Source organism: Haemorhous mexicanus, chromosome 3 (assembly GCF_027477595.1).
Source record: "Haemorhous mexicanus isolate bHaeMex1 chromosome 3, bHaeMex1.pri, whole genome shotgun sequence".
NCBI classification, from domain to species: Eukaryota; Metazoa; Chordata; class Aves; order Passeriformes; family Fringillidae; genus Haemorhous; species Haemorhous mexicanus.
This window is the reverse complement of record NC_082343.1, coordinates 45,602,848-45,630,697: the sequence shown is the minus strand read 5'-3', so window position 1 is coordinate 45,630,697 and position 27,850 is coordinate 45,602,848. Positions and strand designations below refer to the sequence as shown.

Sequence of the window (27,850 nt, the reverse complement as noted above, 5' to 3'; positions counted from 1 at the left end):
AACTCATCCTTTAGTCCCAGGGCAGTTTAGCCTTTTTCCCTAGGTCTCCAAGCAGCACTTGTGAGAATCTAAAAAGAAAATTGATCTTCTACCTTACACTTACTTCCAGGAGAGCCCTCTGATTCTTTTCTAGTCTCAACTACTCACTCCCAGCATCACCCTCAGTCCTTCACAGCTGCACCCCTCAGGCACCAGCTGCAACCCCTCACCAGCCCTGGCACCCTGGATCAGGCCAGGATGCTCCACAGCTCTGACCCTGAACTGGAGAAAGGCACAAGTGAGCAAGAGATGCACATTTGGGTCTTACCTTTTTCCAGGAGTAAGGCCAGAGCTGTTGAACATCCATGGATGCACTGACCTGGATAGTCTGCCTGCAAGGCTGCTCACACCTCCTGCCCCTGCCAGCACTGATGAGAGCCACCATCACTCTCTGCTGCAAGCCCCCACTCCACAGCTAAGGCTGTCAGGATTTGTTTTACCAGGTGGGTTTTTTCCCTTACATTTTCATGATATTCCTTTTAATCTCTCCACAGAGGAGAAACTCTTGCCCTTCAAACCAGCGTCTCCCCACCCAGCCACTGATTGCCATCACCTACATCAGCTGCCTGGCTTCATTGAGGCCATGTAGAGGTGGAGCTGCCTGGACCCCAGAAGACAGGCTTTTTTGTTTTAAGGAGCTCCACAGATCACTCTGTGCCTGTACACTCATCTTAACACAGCAAAGTTAGCAAATATGTTCAGCTAAAAGAAAATGATAACATCTTAAAGATAGCATTGAGTATGATTTGGGGGCAGGATTTGGTCTACTGAAGAATATTAACTCACCCTTTGAGGTAATATCTACTTTATCTGTTGAAAAAAAATACAGCTTTGTTTACTCTCTGTTGGTATTTGCCCAACAGAAAGTATTGTCTAGTTTTGAAAACATATCAGGCCACACAAAAGAGCTGCCAGGCTCTTAGTGAGCTGATGATTCCTTTTTGCATCATCGTTTTCCTTATCTTGGGATCCAGGCTGTCATCTTTAATTATTTTAAAATGAACTGCCGCATCTTTATCAGAATATTTTATCCCCTGGTCACTCTTCTATCTCTTCCTTATCCATAAAAGCAAAGAATTGTGATTCATTTTATTTGATTATTGGTGTTTTGCTTCATTGCTTCTTAAATTGAGGAAACTTTAAAAAAAATATATATTCAGCTTCCCTTAATATTCTGGCTCTCTATTGTGAGTGCCCTTCCTGGCTGCTCAGCTCTTTCCAGCAGACTTTTCTCACATTCTGGGTGATGAAATGCTGTGTCTTCCTTCCAGTTTGCCTGGAACTAATCAGCTCTGTGATGCTGGAGAGGAAAGACTCCTGGAGTCTAGAACAGGTGATGCACAAGCCCAGCTGTTCTGTCTGCATTATTCAATTTCTCCTGCTTTATCAACCACAGATCTTATGTCCTGGTCCCTGTGCCCTTCCCCACCAGCCCAAACACCATGGCCCTTTCCTGTGTACACCAATTTCCTTTATTTTAATTGCAGCCTCTTACTCACAAAAATCAAAGTCTGATTTACACAATCTAGTCCCACAAAGCATGGGCAATATATAGATAAATATATATATACACATATACATATCTGTAGATAAATGCCTAGGTAGCTACATTTCTATTGGTTCAGCACAACACGTGCATCCAGTGATCAACAAAATGCAAATTTGGAAAAGTGGGGGTGAAGCAAAATGGGTTTTAGCATTTTCATTATTACAGACAGAATGTAATAAAGCAGCTCTATACCACGACACCCAAAGAGTCATCTTATAATCTACATGTGCCTCTCAAGAGCCATTAATTAAATATTTTACCATATTAGGTTTAAAATTAAGAAATATTCTGTGCAGAATTGCAATCTCATGAACCTGCAAATACAAGAGGATGGGACACGGAGGTAGAGTAGAAGTGGACCAAATATACAGACTAGGAAGACGTAAGGGTGGGGCACTGGGCACTAAGCTTCCCTGGTACAGACAAGAACTTGATGAGAAGAGGCCCAAAGAGTGGTGTAGGGCACCCCACAGAGCAATCAGAGCTCCACACCAGAGAGCAGAACAGTAACTGGCATGAGAGCAGAAGCTGAAATGAAAGCTGACAGTGGAACAAATGTTGGTCGGTGAAACACAGGCTGATTATATACCAGTTAGCATTGATTCGTGTGCCAAGAATAACAGCAGGCACTGCAACAGAGTGGGGGAGTGTGAGGCACTGAGAAAGAGCTCAGCACAACAGAGCAGGAGATGATTAAACAAACAAACAAACAAACAAACAAACAAACAAACAAGCCCTCACCCCAAGGAGGAAATTATTAAAGCAGCATGAACATAGAGCAGCAGCCGTCTTCTGCGGGAAGCAAATTCTGCAGTGAGCCTGCAGACTAGGAAAGCCCACAAATGGCAACTCTGCATTACTGGGGGAAAATGGAATGGTGAGAGCTGCTAGCCAGCATATGTTTGACCTTTCTGAGAAAAGTGGCATAAGCACCTTCATTAATGACCACGGCAGGGAGAAGAGCCGTTCTGGAAGGAGGTTTGATTTCCGGACCATCTGCGATCCCGCCTGCCAAGCAAGGGGAAGGCACCAGCCAGCCCGGGCCCTGGCCAGTATTCCTCTTCACAGGCAAGGGAAGGTGAGAGAGGCTTCTCCTCACTTCTCATGTGCAGGGAATCTCATTTAACTCTTGAGCACTTGGGGACCTGTCGGAGATTGTGCAAACGAAAGGCACTGCTCACTTGAGCAGAAGCAGATCTGGGCTCTCTGTGACCACCTCTTACTGGGAGGAAGGAAAGGATAGCCAGCAGAAAGACCCAATGGATTAAACCATTTCAGGTCTAGTATTTCACATGGACAGCGAGTGTTTTGGTATCCATCAAGACACAAGACACTTCTTTCTTTCTTTCAAGCACACTTGGCAAGTATTTTTCATCTCCTTTGTTACATTTTATCAATGAGAGGGGTAAAGCTGGAAGGTAGCAAAACCCATTTTGCTCACTGAAAAGAATATGTGATCGTGGAAATATCTGGCTGTCACATACAAATACATACAGATGGGAAGTGCTGTGAAGAAAACACAGATTGGTTGGCCTCATCTCTACAGGAGAGTTTAGTACCGTGACTCACAAGAATTTGTTTGCAAAGTTGGGATGTACTTCAAGAATTATGAACAACCTGAGGACTTGGGCAAACAGGATAGTATAAAAAGATCAATTGTTAGGGGTGTTACCAGCCCACAGAGGTATCTCAAAGCACAAATTAGCCCATTTCCCTTCATGCCTATGATGCAAGACAATGCCCGTATTTATAACGGATGACTGGATTCTGTCACAGGAAGAATTAGGTACTCCTGGAGCTAGTAAAAGTATGGAATGGGATGGGAAAAAAGTGTGACATAATTCACCTGGGATCAAAGAAGAAGGTGTGTTGTCTTGTGCTGAGATATTTTCAAGCAATGCTGAGGAGGAGGAGGAGGAGGAGGATCTGGTTATGCTGCAGAACTGTCCACTGCTGCTTAGGCTAAGTGCCACAGCCAGGAAAGACATGATAGTGGATCCAGGAAGAGTCACCTGAGAAGTTGTCCACAGTGTCATGGAAGGTCACTAGCTAAGTCTCCACAGCAGCCTGATTGAGCTGTCAGTGTGCACTTCTCATCAGCTGCCCTTCAAAAAGAGGATTTTAAACAGACAAAGGGGAAAAGGGCTACTCATGAGTAGAGTCCCTCTGTTTCTGAAGGGTAGATCAAATAGCCTGTTTTGTGTAGCTGTGTTAACAGAAGACTGAGAGAAGGTTGGATTACATTTGAGTAATAAATACAGGAAGAGAGAGGAATTATTTCCATTTAGATAAAAGCTGCTACAAGATCAAGCAGCTGTACACTGACCCTGAAAGAATTTGGCTTGGAAAGAAGAAATTTAACTTTCAGAAATAAAGTGCCAGAGCAGCCTTTGAACAGGGATGCTGAGAGAGGGTATTTGACTGTTACAAGATAACCTTGGATTAATTTACAGAAGAGATTGTGTGAATACTGGGATGGTTCTTGGGTTAAGAAAAGATGGTAACAGATGGGGTTTCAATTGCTTTAGTGTTACTCAGAATTCCAGTCAAAAGGAGACTTAGTCCCATGTGTTTGTGACACAATATTTAGCTGCTGAGTCTCATGCTAGGCCAGGTTCCTGGTTATCCTGGTGCCAGGACAGATTTTCTCTTCTGTGCTTGATGCTGTTCATTTTGGGTTTGTTTGAACTTTTTTTAGGGTACTACAGCTTTTTCAGCCAGCACCAGGATGTTGGTCCAGGTGTGTGGATGCCTCAGTGTCATGGGGACAACTTTTCAGCAGTGCACCAGTTTGCATCCCCCACTGGCCTCAAAGTAGTGCAGCAAGCAATTTTGCTAGCTCTTTTCCATGAAATTTTAAGTGGCATTAGATAACCTGGAGGAAGTCTCTCATGTCTGGCAGCTAAACTGAGAGCATGAAACTGAAAAAGAATATGATGAAAAAAGGCACTGCCATTTGCAATTGAGATGTCTTTGCAACTCAGGGGTTTTTTCCTCTGATCTGAACCGAGTCCAATTCTGCAAAGATTTCTGCACATCAGTAGATCTGAGTTGGGAGAGATCTTCTCATTTTGGGGAAAGTTTGCCTACAGAAACCATGACTATTTGTAAAGTACAGCTTTCAGTCTCTACCCTTCCCAAGCTGAACACTCATCCAGGTTTTCTTGTTTTGTTAGAACAAGAGAAACAAATCCTATCAGCTGACAACAAATTGAAAATGTTGCATATAAACACCTGAAAAGGTACAAACCATTTACATATAACCAACAGAGCTGTTATGTAAAGTGCACATTTTTAACCCAAGAATATTTCCCAGCTGCTAGTCTATAATCTAAATGAGCATGAAGTCTTCTTCCTTCAGCAGGAGCACTATTTAGTGAAAATCTCCTTCAGAACCAGTCTTGGCAGCCATTAAACATGCTGGATGTGCTTAGCCTAAACCATTTGACAGCAGGATCTTTCAGAGGACTGATAACTGAGTAAGACTTAAACCTGTTAAAAACCTATTTTCTGCCATAGCATAAATACATACCTGCAGCTGGTATGAAGCCCAAGTCTCTATTTGTTTTGAATTTGTGCCTCAAATTGAATTGTCACAATTAACTTCCTGCAATCCACTTAGCTGGGTTTTAAGCTAAACAATACCACACAGAAGAACAGAAGTTAATGTTCTGATTTGTGTATGGCCTTGAAATTTGGGTGCAAAGTAGGCCAAATTTATGTAAAGTTTGCCAAATTCCATGGGAATGTGCACTGTGGCTGCTGCATCAGGGCAAGAATATGAATTGAATCTAAGCAAGACAGGAGTTGAAAATCACCTCTGATCTCACTGCCTGTTCTTGCTTCCTCAAAGTCCTTTAAGAGACCACTCTGTCATTACAGAGATGAATTTGGACTCTTGAGATTGAGGGAGAAGCTCCAGGTCTCATACATGCTTCCAATTCTTGGATAAACTATTTGTGTCAATGCTTTAATCTCTGGTAAAATAGCAGCAGAAATACAAAGGGGACAGAATATGGTTGCATTTTTAAAGTGTGATAGAGCCATGATCTACCAAGCAGAAGGGTTTATAAAATCCTTAAACAAGATAAACTGGGTTCTTTCTGAGACAAGTGCAAAAATACAGGCAGAAAATGGAGTGGTAATTCCTTGCAATACTTGACACAAAGGTTTTCTACTGATTTTATATCTCACATTTAACAAGATGTGAGGCTAAATTATGAGATGCAATTAAAATTGCCAGATTGACCACATGACCTCAGGGAATGCCTCACGGAGCTTGCAACATGAGAGCATTAGCACACCATGGTGCTGCTGATGTAACATCTCTGAAAACATTTTAAACCAAGCCTGTATTGCATTCAAGAAGGGTGGCACTTCCTGGATTACAGGATGGTGCAAAGAGCGACGGTGACATAAAGGCAGAAATACAGCAGAAGCAAATTGTTCTCTTAGCTGTCTGCTAGATCAGTTTGGTGCAAACACATTGTCTTGTTTCTTGGAACTCAATGAAATTATCTTATTGGGGGTCTTGCTGAACCAGGGTTGTGTGCTTTCCATTCATCTCTGCTCCAGCTGCCACCTCTGGGAGTTTCATCCAGGCTTACATTTTGCAGCTGGGAAAGAAAGTCCTGGGTAACCAGGACTTTGCCCAGGGGATCTATTTTTGTCCAAGCTTTCAGGATCAGTCTGCTGTCTGTGTACCAATCATTACATTATTCTGTTTAGTCACCAAGCTCACATCTAAGGGCATTCAGGACTAAAACTTGTCAAAAAACTATTTTCATGTTGAGATTGGTTTATGTTTCAATGCATGACTTGCAAATCAAAAACTGCAACTCTTATTAGCCTCCTTTGTGAGAAGATGAGGCAGCAATGCTTGCACCATCAGAATTATCAGTAGCTTGGCAGATACAAGGTTTTGGATTGCTTAGAGGTGGGACCCTGCTGCCTAACTCAGGACATTGCTTTACCTCAGTACCATGGAGGTGAATCTCTTGCCTCATCTTGAATAGAAAATTGCAGCCTCAGTTGCATTTTAATGACAACTAGACCTCACCAAGGGGGTCGCAGTATGAGCATCCCCAAGAACATCACAGGGCACTTCCTATCACAGGGGGATGCTACAGCCCTGGAGCAGCTCCAGTGCATGTAAGATTTTTTTTTTTTTACGTGTACCCTGAAGTTAATAAAAATACATCTTCCTACTCTGTGCAATGCCCTCCCTGCAAGGGGCTTCACTCCTGACCAAGGGTCATTTATACATTCATATTTGTTCTCACCACCTTGTTGATGCCTGAGGCACAGCCAGGAGAGCAGGAGGATTGATGAGATAGCCCTATGGCCCAAAACAAAGTGCTCTGAGATTGCCTGAAGTAAATTTGCAGTTGACCCTTCTGGCAGGTCTGCCCACATTTCTTCTGAGCTCTGACAACCTCTTGCATCCCAAGGGTCTGCACAAGAGGCAAACAGCTTCTGAACAGCAGGCTGGGCAGATGGACTAGGAGGCATTTACAAAGCTCCTGGCTCTTGTAGGGTGCAGCAGACTGTGTTTAAAATCAATGTCTCTGTGTCAGACACTTAGGAGCATTTAGGGCAGAGATGCTGCCACAGATTCTCTGTCCCCATGCACCTCCCCCAGGTTAGCAGGGGTAGGGACAAGTATCAGGTGTGCTTCACAAGTGGGGAGAGGGATGAAGGGAAACTGGAGGTCCCCAAAAAGAGGGAAAGCATGGAGGTAGGGGCATGGTGGCTAATGCCACCTCCTTTTTCTACTCCCTGGCCACAGCACAGCCCCTCTGCAGAGCTACCACCCTGGGTATTGGCAGGACTGTGGCACCCTGGCTTCAGTGCTGTGCTGAAAAATGCATGTTGAACTGGGAATGAGCTGAGCTTTTGACAAGATGCTCATGTTCAGCACTCAGAGGAGCATGGCCTGCTTCACCTACTAAAGAGGACATTTGAAGGATGCTTATCTTTTCAGGGCAAGCTGGTAGCTAATATAATGTGGTCTGTAACTTAGCAGAAAAATGCATAACAAAGTCCTATAGCAATGCTGGTTTTAGAACAATTAATTAGAAATTGTGCAGTTAGCCAAAGAAGACAGGAATTTTTTAACAGGGAAGATAATTAGCATCAGGGACAGAGGATGAGTGGTGGGACTGTTTCTGTCAGACCAGGAAGTCCTATCTGCTCTAATACTGCACGTTTCTTGGCTGCTGTAAGAGGCCACAGAAGAGCATCAAAAGGGTCCTTTCTGCTTTTAAAAGACAGAAAGTCACCTTCTCCCTCCTACTTGTAACAGATTGACTAGTTTTGTTCTAGTGACACCATCCTCTTTGATAATCCTGCTGTCAAATTATTCCCCTCCTCTGTTCACATTGCCTTGGGCACAGGTTCCTCCCAGGGGCTGGGCTGGAGCAGGCTGACTGCCCCTGACCCTCCAAGTCCCACCATGGCCCCCCTTCACTGGCCATCTTTGCTACTTACCTTTGGCCTCAGAGCAGCTGTAGTCTCTGCTCTTGTGCCCCATGGAAGCTGCTCTCCCTGCACCACTCCACCTCCTTGAGGCTGATGTTGTTTGCAACCTTCCCGGGGCAGACTGCCTGACTCCACGCTCTGCATGGGTCAGGAAAACCAGGGCGTTTTCTCAGCTCTCAGCAACAGCAGGTCAAGCTCCCCAGAAGGGGGCTACAAAATGAGGGTCATTTTCTTCTTTCGTATTGATTCTTCTCTCCACTGAACATGAAGCAGGAATTTGAGTTAAATGGAGTGTGGATTTTCATTTTTGCACAATAAATTTCAAACTAGGGCTCCTTTATCCCATGCAAATAGCATTAATCTGCAACAGTAGCCTACTGAACATTTGAAGGACTTTATCCCAAAGGTGACGTTGTACTTCATTACTGGGCAATGATATTTTTTGTATCCCTGTTCAGAAAGCATGCCTCAAATCACAGCTGGCAACTGCTAAACAAATTTAACAGATCTTTGCCCAGAATCAGGAAACCAGCCCAGAAATGCAGAATAAGAATTTGCTAATTCCTAGTTAAACTGACACTACAGTTTGCTGTCTTCTGTTTATGCAAACATGCTGATTAATTTTTGCCCACGTGGGGTTGAGATGGAAGCTATACAGTTGTAGGATAATATGTCCAGATATAATATTGCAGGCCAGGATTCAATCAGTCTAATGCTCATAAGCAAAGCAGTAATACACTCAAAAAGAAAAATAAACCAATTTATTTCTTCTAGATGCACTATTAGTTTTTATATCATTATGTTACCATTAGCACAAGCACTGGCTGACATGCACAGTACAGATGAGTGAATCATACAGTCTTTTTGTGCCAGACATTGGAAATGGTTTTAGAAATAAAGTGGTGGCTGCAGCTAAAGCTAAGGGGTGGGGATGTGGCTTTCTTGTCCCCTCATCTAGTCCCCATCATTAGGGCAGATGATGAAGTCACTTTCTACTCTCTGAATCTCACCTTGCCACCTATTGAGACGGCCCAGCTGAGAGATGGCCCAGTGAGAGCTTAAGGACAATCAGAGAATATGGTGAGCCATGTTCCTAAATGGAGAAGAGAAATTCAGAAGGTTAAGGGGGTAAACCAGTCTCAAAAAAAATCAGGTATAGAGAAAAGGAGTGGCAGTTCTATGGGCTCCTCCAGATACTTGCACATATGCACTATACACATAAGACTATGAAAATCCTGGGATCAGCATTAAATGGATTTGGGAAGTTTTGAGCCTCCCAGAAGAGTGGGTTTCTCTCTTTTTAAGGTAGAGAGTTCATTCCTATCTTTCTAGACAGGCTAGGCACTAAAATGAAAGGCTGACCCAAGGCCAGGCAGTGCCTTGAGCCACATTTGCCCTTGCAAAGTTTCAGTAATGGCACTGACCTATGCTCCTGCTCATGGGTCTGAACACCAAGTAAACTTCAGACAGAAAAAGCTTGTTAGGATAACAAGCATAACTTGCCTCAGGGGCTACAGGAGCCATCTACACTGGGGAAATGCCAAACCAATATCCTGATTCATAGACTATATGGTGCAACTGCAGATAAATGTAGATAAATGGTGAAAAACTTCCACTAAACTTCATTTCAGATGACTTTTGGCAATGTCCTTGCTCTTCCTTCCTCTAACTCCCAGTGACAGGCAAAGAAGCCCAGCGAAAACTGTGTGGTCACTTAGCAGTTTGCCAGGATGATTTCTTCCTGACATTGGCTGTCAGCCCATGCACCTGCTCCCAGCCACACTGTCCCTCCTCATTACCTAAATCTGTCATTTGGCCCCAAATGATCTCACTGCCACGAGTGAGATTGTCTTGTTATCAGCTAAGGCAATGGCCCTGGCAAACCTGCACCATCACCAGCAAAATAACTGCATCACAGTCCTCACACTCAGTGGCAACACGATGACCTTGGAAGATAATTGTGGTAAGAACTCCGTGATAAAAAGTAAGTGGAAAGGTAACTTAGGAAGCAATGAGACTGATATAGTAAGAATTAAAATTACACACACCAAGTACCTAATCTGCATTAAGCAAGATGTAGCTTTGCAGAAGCAGGCTCCAGAATCTCAAAAATATGGTTTCTGTTTGAAACAAGCAACAAGAAATTTTTTTGGCTCTCCAGAAGCTTTTTGATATATGCTGCAATACTGATGGTAGTGCAGAGAAGAGAAACCCCATTTTCTTGTACTGGTGCACACTTGGAATAACACTGCTTCCCATTACAGTAATTTTTTTGCTTTATTTTGCTTCAGTAGAAAGCAGAATCTAGAAGAATGAATAATGGAATAACGTTAGAGCAGTGGTATTTTTAGCAACTTATCTCACTACATTTGTGGCAACGGTTTACAAAGCAAATTGTAACATGTAAATGTAATTGTAACATGTAAATACAAGATTTGGCATTAGCAAACAGGTTCTGTGCAAGTTCCTATCTACCTACAGGATAGCACTGTCCAAGTAACAGCACATAAAAGGCTTTCCTCTTTCCCCTTTTTCCCTTACTCCCTTTTTCAAGAGCCCATTCCATGCAAGTTACCTGCTAACTGCAAAGCACCTAACTTGAAACAGCTTTGTGGGAAATCTCCATTTGCTCCTTTGCAGGACAATCTCTCACTGACCAAAGCAGAGAGCAGGCACCTCACTGTAGAATCTCTTCCACACACCACACCTACATTGACTTCCCACCCCTCCTAGATACTGTCATGGATCCAGAGCTGCACACTGCTGGGAGTTAGAACATCCTGGGCAATGGTTGCTACACACTTGCCCCTTCCTTACACAAGTTCACATCTTGCTCCTGGCCATTGCCAGAGACCAAACACTGGGCTAGACAAGTATTTAATGTAACCCAGAACTGCTGCTCTTATGCAACTCCCCTGGCATAAGCACCCAGCTAGGGAGGTTTTGCAGTGCTGACATTAAAGCTGTAAACTGCCCTGGCCTCCGGAATTATCTACTTCAAAAATAACTCATTTCAACCTCCAGCAAGTCTTCAGCACCCACACAAGGTGCCATTGGTGGACCTTGGGAAGAAACTTTGGGAAGAGAACACCTTCATTAAGGGACAACACAGCTGTCACTCAGCTTCAAAATCAAAACTCGAGTGGGTTTTTCCATTTTCTTTCCTCCAACACAATGAATATCCTGCCAGTCCTTTCCCTTGAAATATCAATAAAACAAGTTTATATTAATGACTGACAGAGAATGACAAGATGGCAAATGTCAGCTGTAGCACAGGAATAAAGTTATTAATGGGATATATGCCTGGAGCAATTGAAGACAGGAGAGTGAGGACATAACCCAGGCAATTCTTTTCCGTGTACAAGTAATTTGCATTTATGTGTACAAGAAATTTGCTTGCATTTCTAACTCTCTCTTGTGACTTTTTTTCAGCACCATTGCTCTCCATCTGGGTTTACATGCACCTGCTTCACAGTTTGCCTCTAGGTAAGGGATGCACTTTATACTGAGGTTCTTGCATGATAATCTTTCTCCTGATCTGGATTCCAGATTCAACTCATCTTATATGCTGGCTTCATGTGAAGATGTAAAAGCTATATGAGGGCCATTGTTTTCATCAGTTTTTCAGATTTCTCAAATATTGGAGTAGTTGGTTCATAAGGACAGGACAAATGCTATTTCACTATTTTTTATTTGCTATAATCAGTCAGTATCTGAAATAAAACCAAACATACCTTGGATTGCTTTTATTTTTTTTTTTTTCCTTTAAAGGAATAACCAGCACAATACTAAGCCACAATTAATATCAAGGTTAGGTACAACACTGGCATTAACAGAGCCTCCTTGAGCTGAGGAAGGCTAACTAAAGGATGCACAAATGCAGACAGGATTTCTTCAAGGCACACATTCCACTAAAGAAAATACTCCCACTTCATAGTGCAGGCAGGCAAAAGCCAGACTTTTTATTTCAGTTTAAAATAACAAATATTCACCTACAATCACAGTATACTGCTTAGTTTATCGCTTCTGCTTTGAATTCTGTGCTTTCACTTCACGTGTCTACATTTTGCATTTGTGTACACGCTGCAGAAGTAACTTTGTATATCATTTAACATCTGTGCATATCTTTTAGAACTTAATATTACATGAAAATTAAAATAAATTTTGAATTTTAAGGTACTGAAAACAATCAATAAAGTTCCACGGAAAAAAAATAGTATAAATGTTTCTTATAGTACAGTACTCATAATTTTACATCAGAGTCATTTTAATGCCATAGTTTTCAAATATTGACTGTATAAAGAGGAGACAAGGGGAAAAATTATCTAAAATGCCTTTCCTAAGTCTGTTAGACTCTGGTGATTTATGATATATGTACAGTATATAAATAAATTTATGTATATATGTACATATATATTGGTTAACATTCGTTATAAATAGAACTGTGTTAACCTAAGCAGTATAAAAATAGCCACTTTCCTGGGAACATGCAAACACAATATGCTCTCACCTAACCTATAAAACTCAAAACAACCAAAACCTTTAGTTCTGATTTTCTACAAATATAAATTTCAATTGAAGACTTTCAGCTGATTTAACCATAAAGTAAGTTTTTCCAGTAAAGATATAAAAAACTGTTTGATGCTAGCTATAATTAAGCTCAAACACAGTATATTTTGGGTTATTTACTTTCAAGTATTTTTCCCACGTGCGCTAAATCTAGACACGCTGCATTTGTTTTCTTTACAGTAAATTATTATTCAGCTCTAAACACTAAAAGCCAAATTACAGGCAATCTGGCATGCTTGCACTGCAGGTAAAAGGCTCTCCTCTACACTGTTCCTATGTGGGAGGCTGTCCTATTATGGCTATTTGTGCTCCAGATCTTTTGTTCATTGCAAAGCCTTATCAAGATTCCCCTATCATAAGATTCTTAAGGCCAGAAGAGAAAGTACTACAACCACTTAAACGTCATCTCATGCTCACTGAAATTCACTCTGAGGTACCTGCATTCAGCACAGTGACTGGTAGCTGGACTAAAACACCTCTGCTGTTACAGTCAAAGAGGTTCCAGCTTCAGAAGTTGAGCAAGATCTTGACTTTTTAGTGACTTTTCCCAAGGGGAAAAAAAATCGGTTCCATCCGAACCAAATGTGACATTTTTCCTTTTTTCTTGCCATACGAAAAACTGAAAAATTGTTTTGCCCTGAAACATTCCCTTCTCCTCCAAAGTGATCCGGATATGAGTTAGAAAAGAAAAAGAAGAAACAAGAGCTGTGTTCAAAGGTGATGCTGTTTCTGTTCCTCCGTGTACCCACCAGCTCAGCAGAGCACACGCTGGGCTGGACTGTGGGAGGAACAGCACTGAGTCCTTCTGCTGAGCAGGTTTCAACCATCTATTAGGAGAATGCCACAAGCACATGACTGTGCCAGTCATGTGCGGCATATGCTGACTCGTTTTTATTCCATTCCAGGCAGCTAAATACCCACTACTGCCCATTTCAAAATACTGAAATGCATCTGTCTTCCTTCCCTACCATGTCCCATCATCCAGAGCTTTGAATTGCTTTTGCTATCTCTCAGGAAAGTATTTCATACAAAAAACAAACAGCACAGAAGACCCAAGGCACACTTTCTTCGGACAACATTTTTCTGGTGATTGGAGGCCCTTTTAAAGAAGTAGGAAATTAAGATGTAAATAGCATGGGCAAAGGAGGGATTGCAGTCTTATTTTTTCCTTCCTGGGATAACTGTTTACACCTGCAAGTTACTGGGTAATAGAGGGATGACCTAGATATTCCCCCCTCCACCACATCTAGAGATATTACTCCGAAAATGTTTTCCAGATTAGGATGCTAGCTATTGGATTAAATCTGTGGCTATCCTAAGTGCACATCCCAAAATCTGCTGTCAACCAGATGCAAGACGGGGCATGCAACTCAGAGAGCTGAATGTCAGTGAAGGCCTCGTCTCCTAAAGATGTTCAATGAAGTTGCTTGTGCAAGCCTTTCTCTCTAGCATCTCTGAATGCAGTACACCTAAATCCTTCCCCCTCAACCAAAATGGCCTTATGTTCCCAGCCACATCTTACATTTATTCCCTATTCCCAGGGTGGCTCCCACATTTTTGCCAAAATCTTTTCTATGTCAGAAGTGATGAATCCTTGTTAAAGTAGCACAGTCTTCCAGCTTTTATAATTTGAGAAAAAAATATGAGGCTTTCTATTTCTTATGGTAAGTAGCATAAATGCACCAAAACAGTGGTATGGATACCCGTGTATTAATTGTTTAGAGAGCTGTCATTGGAAGTTGGGGACTGGGAATTCACAAAAGGCTCATTTGCCTTCTGATCGTCCTTCATGGAGGCTGCTTGGTCTGAGATGGAAGAGAAGGAGAGCTGGTCATGTTCCATTATATGCACTTGGTCCTCTTCCTTGTCCTTCTTCACATAAAACAACTTCCTAAACTTTTTGAGTTCATGGAGTTCACAGAAAGTCTCAAGAACCACCAACATTGCGATAAGGCCCATCAACAGATAACCTGAGTGGAAAAAAAAAAAAAAAATATTAGCAAACCAGGTAGGGCTGGACCAGTTTCAAGCCTGTGACTTTTCTCACCCCAGTCATCTCTGGCCAATATGTTAATTTTCTTTATGGCATAATTTCAGAGCTTTGAACTGTGATATCCTTGGTTTTTTTCCTTTATTAATTCTACAACCAGAAGACCCCACTTAAAGAGAAAGAGTAATACTAGTGGCTTCAAATCTGTTACAACTGTGCAAGAAAAAAAACCATGTAAAGGTATTAAAAAAACCATAATAATAAAAATTTACAACATGCACACTCCCTTACTTACTTAAGACTTTCATGATTAAGTGGCCTTCAAAAGATTTTGATCAGAAGACAGAATATAAACTTTTACCACAATATTCCTGTATATTACAAGCAGAAGTAAAAAAATATGAGAGCTAATTATGGTCACTGGTTATCTGTATCAGTTTAGCACGACAAATCACTTACTACTTCATGAAAAATTTGGAATTATTTCCCTCTAAAATTATTAGACACCCAACACCCTGAAATACCTGGAAAAACAAAACAACTAGGAATGTGTACAAACCAAATAAAACCAAAATGAAAAATTATTGTAAAATTACTCCTGGAATTTGAAAAACCTGACACAGTTACTCCATCTTTTGGGCGCATTTGCAATGTTTTACTAAGGTACACAGATTACCCAAAACCTGGAAGTCTTATCTCAAATGTATTACAAATTACTTTAGCCATGTACTGACTGACTTATTTTTAAAGGTAATAGTCAGCTCTCATAGACTGAGACTTTTGGAAATGGAGATCTCTATGACCAGCAGTATGCTGTACTCTTTTTTTTTATATATTCTCCGAACATAAATGTGTATAGTTTAAAGGAAGGTATTAAAATGAATATTTATTAATCTCAGTGTTTCATCAGATCCCTACTTCTGATCATTACAATTAAATGAGGAGCATGACTACTTATTTATTTTATCATTTCAATGAAGTAAATGAAGCAGAAGCTAAGTGTATAACCATTAGCAGAATGCGCTCATCCAAGGGGTGCACACTGGACATTTTTCAACACAAGTGTGCTGAAAAATCAACACAGATTAATGATTATAATATCCATATGGTCACTGTTCTGTTACCTAAAGGCATAAATATCTCACCTGTAGTTACAGATTATTCACTGGCAGGAACACTCTCCTTTTCCTTCCAGGAGAACCATTAATCAATTTTTTTAATAATGAATACTCATCTAAATCAGCACTACAGCTAAAATTTATTAATTGTTTTTAAACTTTATATCATAACATCAAATGGGAGCTATGCATTTACACAAGGAAGAACTGACAAAGCTATATAAATTGAAAAGCATCTATAAATCTGCACTGAGAATTTGTAATTATCTCTGAGACTCAGTCCAGCTGATTGTCACTTGATTTAGAACAGGACTTGTGTTCTTCTAAAACTTCTTGAAAAGCCTCTAGTACGCATTAAGCATTTTCTGATGTAGAAGTCCAAAATATCTTATAGAAAATTTAGGTTCATGAGATAACATTTTATTTGGTTCCTTGAATTGCTCACATGAAACGAAAAAGAATAATTTAAAACTTATAACCTTAAAACCTATTGAAATTAGATATTCTTATGTCATGACTTTGCCTAAAAGCTACTGTTTCCTTTAAGTATTTTCTTTAGTACTTCCTGCAATTTACTTCCTAATTGTTGTACAGCTTTAAAAAGCTTTAATCTGAGCCATAATGTTTTCTTCAGATTTTGAGTTTTCAGAACAGCAAGCTTGTAACAAGGCCTTTGCCATGTGTGACTTTCCATTCACTTCACCACTTAGCATCCCCAAATCAATTCTGCAGATCAGCAGGTTAAAAATTAAAAGCTACCATTCACAAGATAAACATAACAGGGAGATGAGGAAATCTGCAACAGCAACAGGCCTGGCAGGATAATAAAACAAAGTATTCTATTGGCTAGTTCAAGGCTCTGCTTCAAAGAATGAAAAAACCTCTCATCAGGTAAAACACAAAACCAAGTTAACAGACTCTTTGCCTACATCATGATTGGATCATGACTGGATCATGCACAGAAGCATAGCTGAATGCAGACCAGCCTAAGAATTGAACCTTACAGGAAAGGTTTGCTTTGGGTGCTTAGATCTTTTAACTGATGCCTCGGATGACCCAAAGACTGCTCCGGCTGAAGCTGTATGAGAAACTGCCATCCTTCAAAACACTGTTGCTGGAAAATATTGCCCTCAGTATACATTTACTCAGAATACCAAAATAAAGGTAATTTTCTTCTTAAAATCTTCACTTTCTTAAAATCACTGATCACTACAATTTCTTCTGTGTCAAATATAATGAAACAATTTAAATCTAGCATTCATGATCTTTCTTTTCTACCATCTCAGTCTACTTGACTGTCTTTGACAGCTGGTATGTACCAGTGCCAACTTCAGCTACCTTCTGTTACAACTGGAGTCAGAAGCTTTGCTATTCCGCCTCGTTTTCCACGGCTTCTTGACTCATTTCTGTCCACCTGTCATTTAACCTTATGAGATGGCCTTAGGTTGCACAGATCATTTTGGCTCTGCAATGCACTGAAATGTTAGCCTAAGATGATCTTAACCATTTTCATAACAGTTACATGAGGTTATTTTTTTCCTACTATTAATAAGAGAGTAAATATCTATGGTTAGAATAATGGAATTCTCGTTTTAGCTTTTTCTTCCTTAACTATGAAAACTGACCTTACTTTACAGTTTCCTCTTTACAGAGCTACCTAAATTAATGCCCAGTTTGCTAGCTGACAAGTGATCATTATTCACAGAATGGAGAGGAAAAGTCTGATTGTCAGTTTGATGTTGATTTTTTAAAAATTTTTAATATAAAATGCCTTTTACTTAGCTGCTTAGTTTGACACTTACATGTAATTCCAATTTTATACAGCTCTCGGAATTTTTGATTGTAGCCTTCTCCTGGCACATAGTCTCCAAGACCAATGGTACTCAGGGAAATGAAACAAAAATAAAATGACTCCAAAAAATTCCAGTCATCTTCCAGGACAGAAAATATTGCTGCTGGGATTAAGAAGAAGCAGGAGACAGTGATGAAGCCGAGGACCATAGCATGGATGATTGCAACGACCTGCTTGGAGAAGCCCCAGCGGATGTGGAAGTAGAGCACCGGGCGCCTGGTGACATAGACGATGATGCGCTGCACCACGGCCGTCAGGAACAGCAGCGTGAACGGGATCCCGATGACCGAGTAGATGATGCAGAAGGCCTTTCCCCCATCAGATAAAGGCACTGTGTGTCCATAACCTGCAACAAAGCACAGCAGGCATGGGTTGAGTCAAAGTTAGGAGCTCAGCTGCCAGTCTGATATTGGCTGTACTGAGTGAGAAGAATAAGATGCACTATCAGTAATTCTGAATTCTGCTACTCTTGACAAATGCTGTTCAATGGTCTGTTTTAAGCAGGCAAACAAAACTCAGTACGAGCCACGAGCAAGTAAACCCAAATATTTTTATATTTCAAAATTGTGATCATCATTGTATAAATGCTTGTTTCAGAGAAGGAAGAAAGGCCTAGTCAGGAGTGGAAGCCAGAAAATTTGTATTTGATTCTGGGTTTTCCTGCCGAACTTTTTATTTAGTTTTATAAAGGATGTAACTTTTCTACCTACCTTGTAAACTGGAATAATACATACTTCAGAAAAATGTTCCTACATCTACAGTAGTAACACACTCTAACACCTTTTGTGAAAATCAATTAAATTACATAGAAGTACTGTAATTGACATTCAAAGCTATCTAATTCCATGTCTCCACAGATTATAATCCATCAAAAGGTATCTAAAAGCAGAACAAACATTTTTCACAGCAAAACTCCAAGGATCTAGCCCCTGTGGCTAGATTTCTGCCTCACCATTTACACACCAGGAGGATGAATAGTGCTGCGTTCAGAGTACAGGAATGGATCCCCTGGTGTAGGGGCTGATGACAGCCAGCAATCCCAATGACACAAACCTGTGCGATTGTACCCAGTGCAAGTGGCTGCGCTGCCAAAGCACATTCTGACAGACAGCATTTGGTTCTAAATGTAAGTCATCATCACAGAAGGGAACAGTAAATCCAACATAAACCAGGAATGCTTTCTACTGTTTGCCAACCAAGGAAAGAAAAAAGAAAAAAAAAAGTATTTTGTTTTCATTGCAGCTAGGAAAAGGAAATCTCTTGAGATTTAGGTTGGGCAGCCTTTACACTGATATCAAACCAAGCAAGTGCAGACAGGCCCTACCAATTCTGCAGCCCCAGATCAGCCACCTCATTTGAGTTATATTGCTGCTGTACAGCAAGGCATTTTCCAGAGCTACTGTAACTAGCTATCTTGAACAGTCCAGGCAGAACACAAAGTGAATTCAGGGTTATGCTGCTTCTGATTTCTGAACTGCACTCTGCACCACCCCAGTTTGCCCAGTGCACCACTAGACCGGACATTCCATGAGGCCTCCTGGGAACTCTCTGCCTGCTCTCCTGTGAAACTGGTTGTTCTGCAAGCCCCTTCAATTTTTATATGAACAAAAGAGATTTCTTCTCTACTTTGATGGATTTAATAATAGAATCATTCCTTTTTAAGTTTTCCAGAGGAGTAAACAAAAAAATAATATTTCCTTTTCTTAAGATATATTAAGACATTTCCAGACAATGAGAGACCAGCAAAACATCTTATCACTACAATGTTCAAAGTCTTGTAGAAGAAACACATGAAGTGTAATTTCTCTGTGTTAGCTAACCCAACAGGAAATTTCAGTTGTACTTGAATTTTAATGATATTATGAATAATTTACCTAAGCTCAGTCTTTTGAGGCCTGGTAAATTGTATTAATTAATGGCTTTTTTTCCTGCTCACCTTCTGTTTGCTTTATCAGCTTTGAGATAAGAGGATGAGAACTGCAGAAAGTAGTTCAATCAGATTTATGAAACTGTAGACAAGTATTCTACTCTGTGCCTAATAATGCAGGAGGTCTGACTGGCATTACTGACTACTGCCAAGCTGAGGTTTTCTTGGCCCTGTCTATCAAAAGTCTTGGATCTTAAATCCACCAGGGCACATCCCATCACTTAATGTTTGAAACTATGACTGAGCATGATTTTACCCACACTCATTTTCATGTGACAGTTTACTGCCCAGTTGCCATGGGATTCTTCCATCATCCTTACTGCCTTAATTAATGTTGTGTATTTAGTAAACTTAGTTGCTTCCCTCTTCCAGGTCATTTAGGAATAAGTCAAACAGCACATGCCCAACACAGTTCTACAAGGAACACCACCTGTGACAATCCCTAGGGGAATGAACAAACCAGTCCTTCAAGAACTAACCACTTCTCCTACTCTGTTTGCTACCTTTACATATCTCAGGCTATGGCAAGTGGAGATGAAAAGGATTTCTATTTTTTCCCAGTATGCAACTGCTTTTATGTAACTTTTCTTGACAATCTTAAGTGTCAACAAAGTTGCCGATAATCTTAGTTATCACTGTACAAAAGTCATTAAAACACCCCAAACCAACACGGCTACACTTTAAAAGAGAGGAAATTACAGATTCAAGGCCCAAGATACTTCATTGTCTGCTCTCAGACACCTGTGCTCTATTGCCTCCCATCTCTGCTCCTGCACCTGTTCATACTTCGTACTGTGTCCTCTTCAGGGAGGTGTGTGTGCCCATTAGCCTTTTTCAGTGGAAACCACCATGATCAGGAGCATTACAGTTGCTATCCTAAGGTATTATTTTTGCTATGAGAAAAGGATGCTCACCAAAAGGGCACTACTTATGAAGGTATTTTTTATTCTATCAAGGGCACTTGCTATGGTTGACCAGAATTAAATCATCAATGCAGCCTGTCTGATAACTGTATTACTGATTATGAAGGAAACAAGATTTATTGAATGCTATATTTTCATACTGTATAATGAACATATCAGATAACAATCACCCATTTAAAAGCACTGACCATTGAAAAATCAAACCCTCAGAAAACCTGGCCAAGCACTGCTACTCACAGTGACACTAGAGATAAAGGATATCACCCAAAAGAAAGAAAAAAAAGGAAAAGAATGCATCCAAGACCAGCAGAATTTGCCAAATAAGTAAGACCAATGATCTACCTAGCTCAATGGATGGACCATACTGGATTGATTACACAAAGAGTAAAACTCCACAAGATGTTGACAACAGAGTTTCAGTTCTGTTCACATGTGGGGATTTTTTCCTGAAAAACCTCTTACAGCTTGGAGGATTTCTACTATTATATGCTTATATAAATATAGAAAATGTCTTTATCAGTTCTGATGTAATTCTGAAGGTAGTCACAAAAGTGAAAACATACATACAAAAGTGTTTATTTTTAGAAATAATTTACAATACTTATATCTTTTTACATTTACTTTGGTGCTGAGTTATTCATGTCAATGATGTATTCAATAAAAAATTTTCCTCTTGCTGTACTTTAAGTTAGTCTTCTGCTCTTATATCTTTCTAAAAAGGCTCAGTCATGACTTTTCTACACTTCTCAGTATGTTGCATCCCTCTTGTGCAAGTTCCTCTTTCAGTTATTTTGTTTTCTGTCTTAGCTGTGACTAATTGCTTCTGTTAGATCACTCTGTAGGTAAATACATAGTATTGGCCATTATATTCCAGGTAAGATATATTTTCTCCCTCCATTTTCATATACACCATCAGACTTTGTTCTCCAGACTCTCTAGGTAGCTTCCAACAATGTTACTAATTCTTAACAGCCTGTATCAAACCTAGCACTGCCTTTGAGCAGTTCACACTCTTCTGTCCTCTGTTAGCTTGGCACTTGTTGACAGTGGGTGTTTTTCCCTTTCATCCTTCTCAGACAGTGCTTTGACCAATCTCAGTAGTTGTGTATCATCACTGCTTTGTCTCTTTATAGTTCAGTCCCTCCTGTAGCTCATTAATGAGCTCTTCTCTGTGTTAAGAGGCAGTGGCTGCCTTACAGGTCTTTCAGGACCTTGAATTGAGCATTTAGAGTGCCAGAGTGCAGAGGTGCCATGGTTCTGTGTTGTAATAACCCAGCCTAGACTTCCACACAAATCCCCACATGATGCCTCAAAGGGTGAATGTTTGAATGGGGAAGATGGATCTTACATCAAGTGAGTAAGTAACAGACAAACAGAACTGCTACAGCCCTCAGAAAGCTTCCCCCAGCCAGCCTCTCCCAGGCTGTGGGGATGAAGCCTGGCAGGTGTGTACCAGGTGGCAGCACTGCCTCTCTCTTCCACTGCCTATTCATAGTTTAGAGGTACTATTCCTTCTATGAAAGGTTTTGTCAAGCCACAGCTCCCTCTGGCCCCAGGTGACCTGCTGCAACACCACCAGCCCTGTGTAGCACCCTGAGATTCTCAGGGCATGGAGAGGATTACGTTCAGCACATCCAGTGTCCTCCCCAACACACCCATTCAGATGGCAGAATCATACCACACAGCGTAACACAGCAAGTGTGCTCATCCCTTTGATGATCTGAGTCAGTGTCCTTGAAGAGAAGTCAGATCTTTAAATCAGCTCATAATCTCAAAATGCCCCAATAAATTAAGTGCATCATGCACTATGTATTTTTAAGTTATGCAAAAATCTTTAATTCATCCCAAGCATAACATGACTCACTGGAGTATGATGAAGATGGTCAATGATAATATTTACATAATTTCTAGACTTTCATTTTATAAGCCTTTGACATTTTCCACTGTGTTTAACAGTGAAATACATCCTTCTTCATAAGTGGTGATGAAATTATCTTCCAAGATGAAAAGGAAATGTCAGGTGATGGCAGATCTGTGCGGTAAGAGAGATCACCTTGGTTGCTGCTAGGCTCTTCCTTGCAATAGAAAAGAATAGTTTGAGACCTAGTTTTATGAAGAAAGATGTATTTAATTGTTAAACTTACTGGGCTACCAAACTGGAAACACTTTGGAAAAGTTCCCCAACACCATTTTGCTAAACAAATCAGGGAACTTGGATTTCTAGCCATGCTGAAATACGCCACCCTACATTGCAGAAATGAGGAGGAAAAATTCCACTGTGACAGGCATTTCTAAGTAGAGGAAATCCATTTGGAAATTACATTTTGCTATCTCCTCAGTTGAATTAATGAAACTGATTTTCTGTGCATTAGAAGAGGGAAGAGGAAGAAGTGCTGTAAACCAAAATTGATGAAATAATCAGGGAGGGGAGGGGAGGGGAGGGGAGGGGAGGGGAGGGGAGGGGAGGGGAGGGGAGGGGAGGGGAGAGGAGGGGAGGGGAGGGGAGGGGAGGGGAGGGGAGGGGAGGGGAAGGGAAGGGAAGGGAAGGGAAGGGAAGGGAAGGGAAGGGAAGGGAAGGGAAGGGAAGGGAAGGGAAGGGAAGGGAAGGGAAGGGAAGGGAAGGGAAGGGAAGGGAAGGGAAGGGAAGGGAAGGGAAGGGAAGGGAAGGGAAGGGAAGGGAAGGGAAGGGAAGGGAAGGGAAGGGAAGGGAAGGGAAGGGAAGGGAAGGGAAGGGAAGGGAAGGGAAGGGAAGGGAAGGGAAGGGAAGGGAAGGGAAGGGAAGGGAAGGGAAGGGAAGGGAAGGGAAGGGAAGGGAAGGGAAGGGAAGGGAAGGGAAGGGAAGGGAAGGGAAGGGAAGGGAAGGGAAGGGAAGGGAAGGGAAGGGAAGGGAAGGGAAGGGAAGGGAAGGGAAGGGAAGGGAAGGGAAGGGAAGGGAAGGGAAGGGAAGGGAAGGGAAGGGAAGGGAAGGGAAGGGAAGGGAAGGGAAGGGAAGGATTTTGAAACCTAGTCCATTTCACTAATAAAAACTTACTACGCAACTCTCGAAGACTTGCACTGGCACAATTAGAGACGTGATGAAGGGTGTGGCAGAAACCTCTTAAACCAGTTTTGCCACTAAAGAAAACAGTCATTAGGTTCATTCTCACGCAGCACCAGTAAACGTGATTTAAAAGTGATTTAGACTTCAAGCTGAGGTCATTTAGTATGGTGCTGATCCAGTTCTCTTCAATAATAATATACTCCTCAAACCTTACCAGAATAAAAGTAGTAAAACAATATTTAAATTAATGTAACCATGAAGATTACATCTTCCTCACAGCAATATCTCACCTAACCACTTCTCAGAATAGAATTGTTTTGTTTTGCCAATTTCTAGAATGAAGGGGCTTCTTCCAAAAGTACCCACCAAGCAACCAAAACTCCAAAGAGATTCCAACACACTGATTTACATGCATCTCCTATGTGGTTTTGATTCCTTCTGGGGCTGTTCTCTGCTGCCACTAGCTATCAAAGCCAAAGACTGCTAATTCCTCAGAGTCAGTGTCCTGCAGCTAGGTTTGGACTATGGAAAGGCCTGTGTTCATATAATCAGCTCACAAATGTCACCTGCTGCACCAAGTTGAAATGGCTTTTAACACAGTCAGTTTAGTAAGAAATACTAAATACTAAATAAATACTTGTATGAGCAATTTGGCTGACTGTCAGAAATATCTGAACTAAAGAAACAAGTCATGGATATATTCACTTCTGTGGTCAAAGCCAGTTTCAAAACCAATTTCTACCAGAACAGCTGTATGTCAGAACATTTTTATTTTACAAAGCATTTAAAATCTGCCTTGTCTGTTCCTGCACAAGCAGCAATATTTCACCTGCCCAAAGAAACTGCATCCACAGATGCTGGGAAAGGGGCATGCTAATGAATCAAACTGGGGAGAATGTTTGTATGAGGACAAGGGATACTTTCACACTTTATTCATATTAATATGAAGAAGAACAGGTTGCTCTACAGTCTTATGTTTGGTATTGTTTAAACTGCCTGTGGATTTGTACCAGTGCTAGCAAACCACTGATGTTCACTTCCTGTTATACATTCTGCACCGGCTTAAATAACTGGTGTGAAAATGGGTTTACTGTGTATGGACATGCAACATATCCTCATTCAGAAATCACGGTGATCACAAATAATAATAAAAAATCCAACATATTATGCTGGAAGCAAGAATAGTAACACTTCCAATTTCCTACTGAGTATGTTCCTAGTTGTCTGAAAAGCCTTCCTACAATAAGCCCATCTCACCTCTGACTTCCCGGGGAGTCCTACATGAAGAGACAAGAAAGCATCTCATTGACTGGGACCTTTGAACAGAGTGGCACTTCTGGTGGAAAATAATTACCCATATAAAAATACATTAAAAATTTAGCCAGTAATTTGTGTTTATATGATTTTTAGATAAATGTAGTAAGCCCATGGAATTTAACATATAAATAGTTAAAACTAAACTAAAACTAATGTGAAAGTATTTTATGTATCCTGTAATAATTCAGTTATTTAACACTTACTGTGCTACCAAAGCAGAATGAAAATATTTTCTTGTCCTCAAAATGTTCAGCTTAAGTAAAAAAATACTAGCCAGCCAGTGAACACGAATGAAAAGGTGGAAAAGAATGATCTGACAGAGGCAGTGTGCAACACAGCAGCATCCATATGCCACCTGCAATATCAGTCCCTAACCTACTCTTTCAGATATTCATATACACTGGTGAGCTCCCCACAAAACCTTTCTTCTCCAGGCTCAGCAGTCCCAGTCTCTCCCAACCCTCACAGGAGAGAGGGTCTCCAGTCCCTTCATCCGTTAGTAGCCCTTGGATGGACTCCCCAATATTTCCATGGTTTTTTTTTGCTCTGGGGGGTGCAGAACTGGAGCCAGCCCTTCAGGGTTGGCCTCACCAGGGCTGAGTAGAGGGGAAGGATCACCTTCCTCAGCCTGCTGGCAGCACTCCTGGTGCAGCCCAGGATAATATCAGCCCTCTCTGCCATCTGGGCATGCTGCTGGGTCACCTGCCCCCATTAATTATGCAATGAAAAATGAAAGTGCTTTAAGTCTTTTCAAATGAGTCAAACAAGTAGGATCAGAATAAGGGCATAGATTATGTATCTATTAATTTTCTTAACTAGAGAAAAATTACTGAACCATTTATTTGCAACAAGAAATCCTGTATCTTTTTTGCTATTGTAAGATCATTTACATTTTTCTAGAGAGATACATGCTGTCATTTCAATCAGCAAGAGAAAATCTGCAGTAAGTGCAGGAGGATTCCTGGACACTACAGATGTGATGGTAATTTACTATTCAAAACATTATCATTTTTGATACTCTACACATACCAGCAAGGCAGCAGGAGAAATTGTAAGATGAAGTGATAAAGAAAATGTTTTTGTGTTGGGCTTGTGAGCAAAACTTCAAAACATGAAAATAGCTTGGTTGCAACAGGAGTTTAGATCTTGTATCTGAATGTCAAGAAAAAAGGAGTATTTTGATCATATTACTTAAGAGATCAGATATCTGCCAATCTGCCAATTCCTGCCCAAAATCAATTATTTTGACCACTGGAATGCAAAGTAGAGGCACAGGATAAAAAAAAGGAACAAAAAAAGTTGCACGGTCACCTTGTTTACATTAGTATTGTAGCACAATAAGTATTGATCCATAGTGCATACCACTTGGTAGCATGTACCTAAATTCAAGATTATATTTAGGGAAGGCGGGGTTTACTTCAGATTTGCTCTACTCTGTTCACAAAGACTATAAGCCCAATAATAGCTGAGGTACTCTTTACTGCTTCAGGTTGTTCAATTAGAAAGAAGTCCAGTCTACATGCTCCAAAACTGTTCCACAAGCGTGAACCAAAGCAGGAAGTCAAAATTATCTGTAGTGCACTCTTGATCTGAACCCAAGCACAGGGTCAAGAAATAGGCAGACTTCAGCTGCCTTCAGAATTTGAAGCTGAATTCAGTGCTTCCCTAACATCAGCTCCTCCGATGGTATTCCACAGCAGAGCTATGCCAGACTGGCTTAATTTCACAGCTCCCCCTACTTTCCTGATGGGCTCCAGATTTTTGGAGGAAAGACTTTCAGTTATCATTTCTGAATTTCCATCATAGCTCAGCAGGATGAACAACAACAGTACTAAATGTCAGTGAGGCTACCTGAACCCCAGGTCACTTGATAACGCACAAGGACACTCTGTTAATTTAAGGGAAACTAAATATAACTCTGAGCCAAACCAAACGAATGCTAGTATTTCCTAACTCTCATTTCCTGTCATCAAAAAGACAATCCATGTATCTCTAATAACACCAGGCAAGGCAAGGCACAGTCTGATAGGAATTGCAAATGGCAGCAAGCAGTACCATTTTGTCCATTTACACTCACTGCTGTTTTAGACAGTATTTGCCCATAGCAAGTAAGTGAAAAACATCACAACCCTACAGCAGTGATGCTAATGAGGAAGTGATTCCCATATCAGCAGTGGGGGGGTGTGTACAAGGAAGGAATTGTTACTAGAGCAGCACAACAGCAGATGGAATCCACTGCACAGGAACCAAATGCAGACATAAGATTAAGTACAGAAATCAGTATCTCCCCCCCACATCTGAGATGATTATTATGAGTGTTTGGTGCAGTATTATCTCTTCTTAACAGAAGTATCAGAGGGAAGCAGCTCAAAAGACAGTGACTTAAACTGGAAAATGATAGCACTCTTTCCTGCCACCACCCAGCACTGGATCTTGCTCATCCTGCCTGGATAGATTATGTATGACCAAAACAGGTATTATCAACCCAAGGGAACTGTTACACCCTTCCAGTAGAGCCTATGTGAAAACACAAATTCCTTGCCACCAGAATTATACCTACCATGTGTGAGACAGGGCTCCAGGTGAGACACATTTGCCATTTCAGGGCTAGTAAATAAGCCTGTAAAAAAAACATGTTCCCTGCAGGAAGAGCTTGTGCTCTCCAGGCACTCAGAGAGCAGGCAAAGCTTTCCCACTTTCCCTGCAAGTGAAGATTTTTTCAAACCCTGCCTGTCAGCTACATGGCTCCCATCAGACTGCCTGTTGAGAAACTCCTTTTTGTTGGGACATGCTAAACTTCCAGCCTGTCATGCAGTCTGTGTGGGCTGGACCCATACTCCCACAGAGCCCTGACAACTTCAGCCATGTTTTTTGGATGCGTCATTAAAGATTTCCTGTCCTCTGTGTGCTTCACAGTGCTCCAGGGCAGGAGTAAAGACTAAATGTGAGCGGCTTCAGCAGGCAGAGGTCTGCTGAACCTCTGCTCCAAAGCATTCAGGCCTTCTATCACAGATGATAGTCAAGAGGTATGCATGTATTTGTGGGG

The 27,850-nt window shown here is 41.2% G+C and overlaps 1 protein-coding gene and 1 long non-coding RNA gene across 4 annotated transcripts in view; one reads left to right on the top strand and one right to left on the bottom strand.

The window, feature by feature from the left end:
* Positions 1–13,122, top strand: part of LOC132324954 (uncharacterized) — a 55,991-nt gene extending 42,869 nt beyond the window's left edge. For all 3 annotated transcript variants that reach the window (XR_009485796.1, XR_009485798.1, XR_009485797.1), the window contains exon 5: positions 534–13,122. This is a non-coding gene — a long non-coding RNA (uncharacterized LOC132324954). The remainder of the gene's footprint in view (positions 1–533) is intronic.
* Positions 11,999–27,850, bottom strand: part of KCNK1 (potassium two pore domain channel subfamily K member 1) — a 32,031-nt gene continuing 16,179 nt past the window's right edge. The window contains exons 2-3 of the mRNA XM_059841617.1: positions 17,548–17,943; positions 11,999–14,607 (exon numbers count right to left, since the gene is read on the bottom strand). Coding sequence (XP_059697600.1) covers positions 14,348–14,607; positions 17,548–17,943 — 656 coding nt within the window. The 3' untranslated portion in view covers positions 11,999–14,347. The remainder of the gene's footprint in view (positions 14,608–17,547; positions 17,944–27,850) is intronic.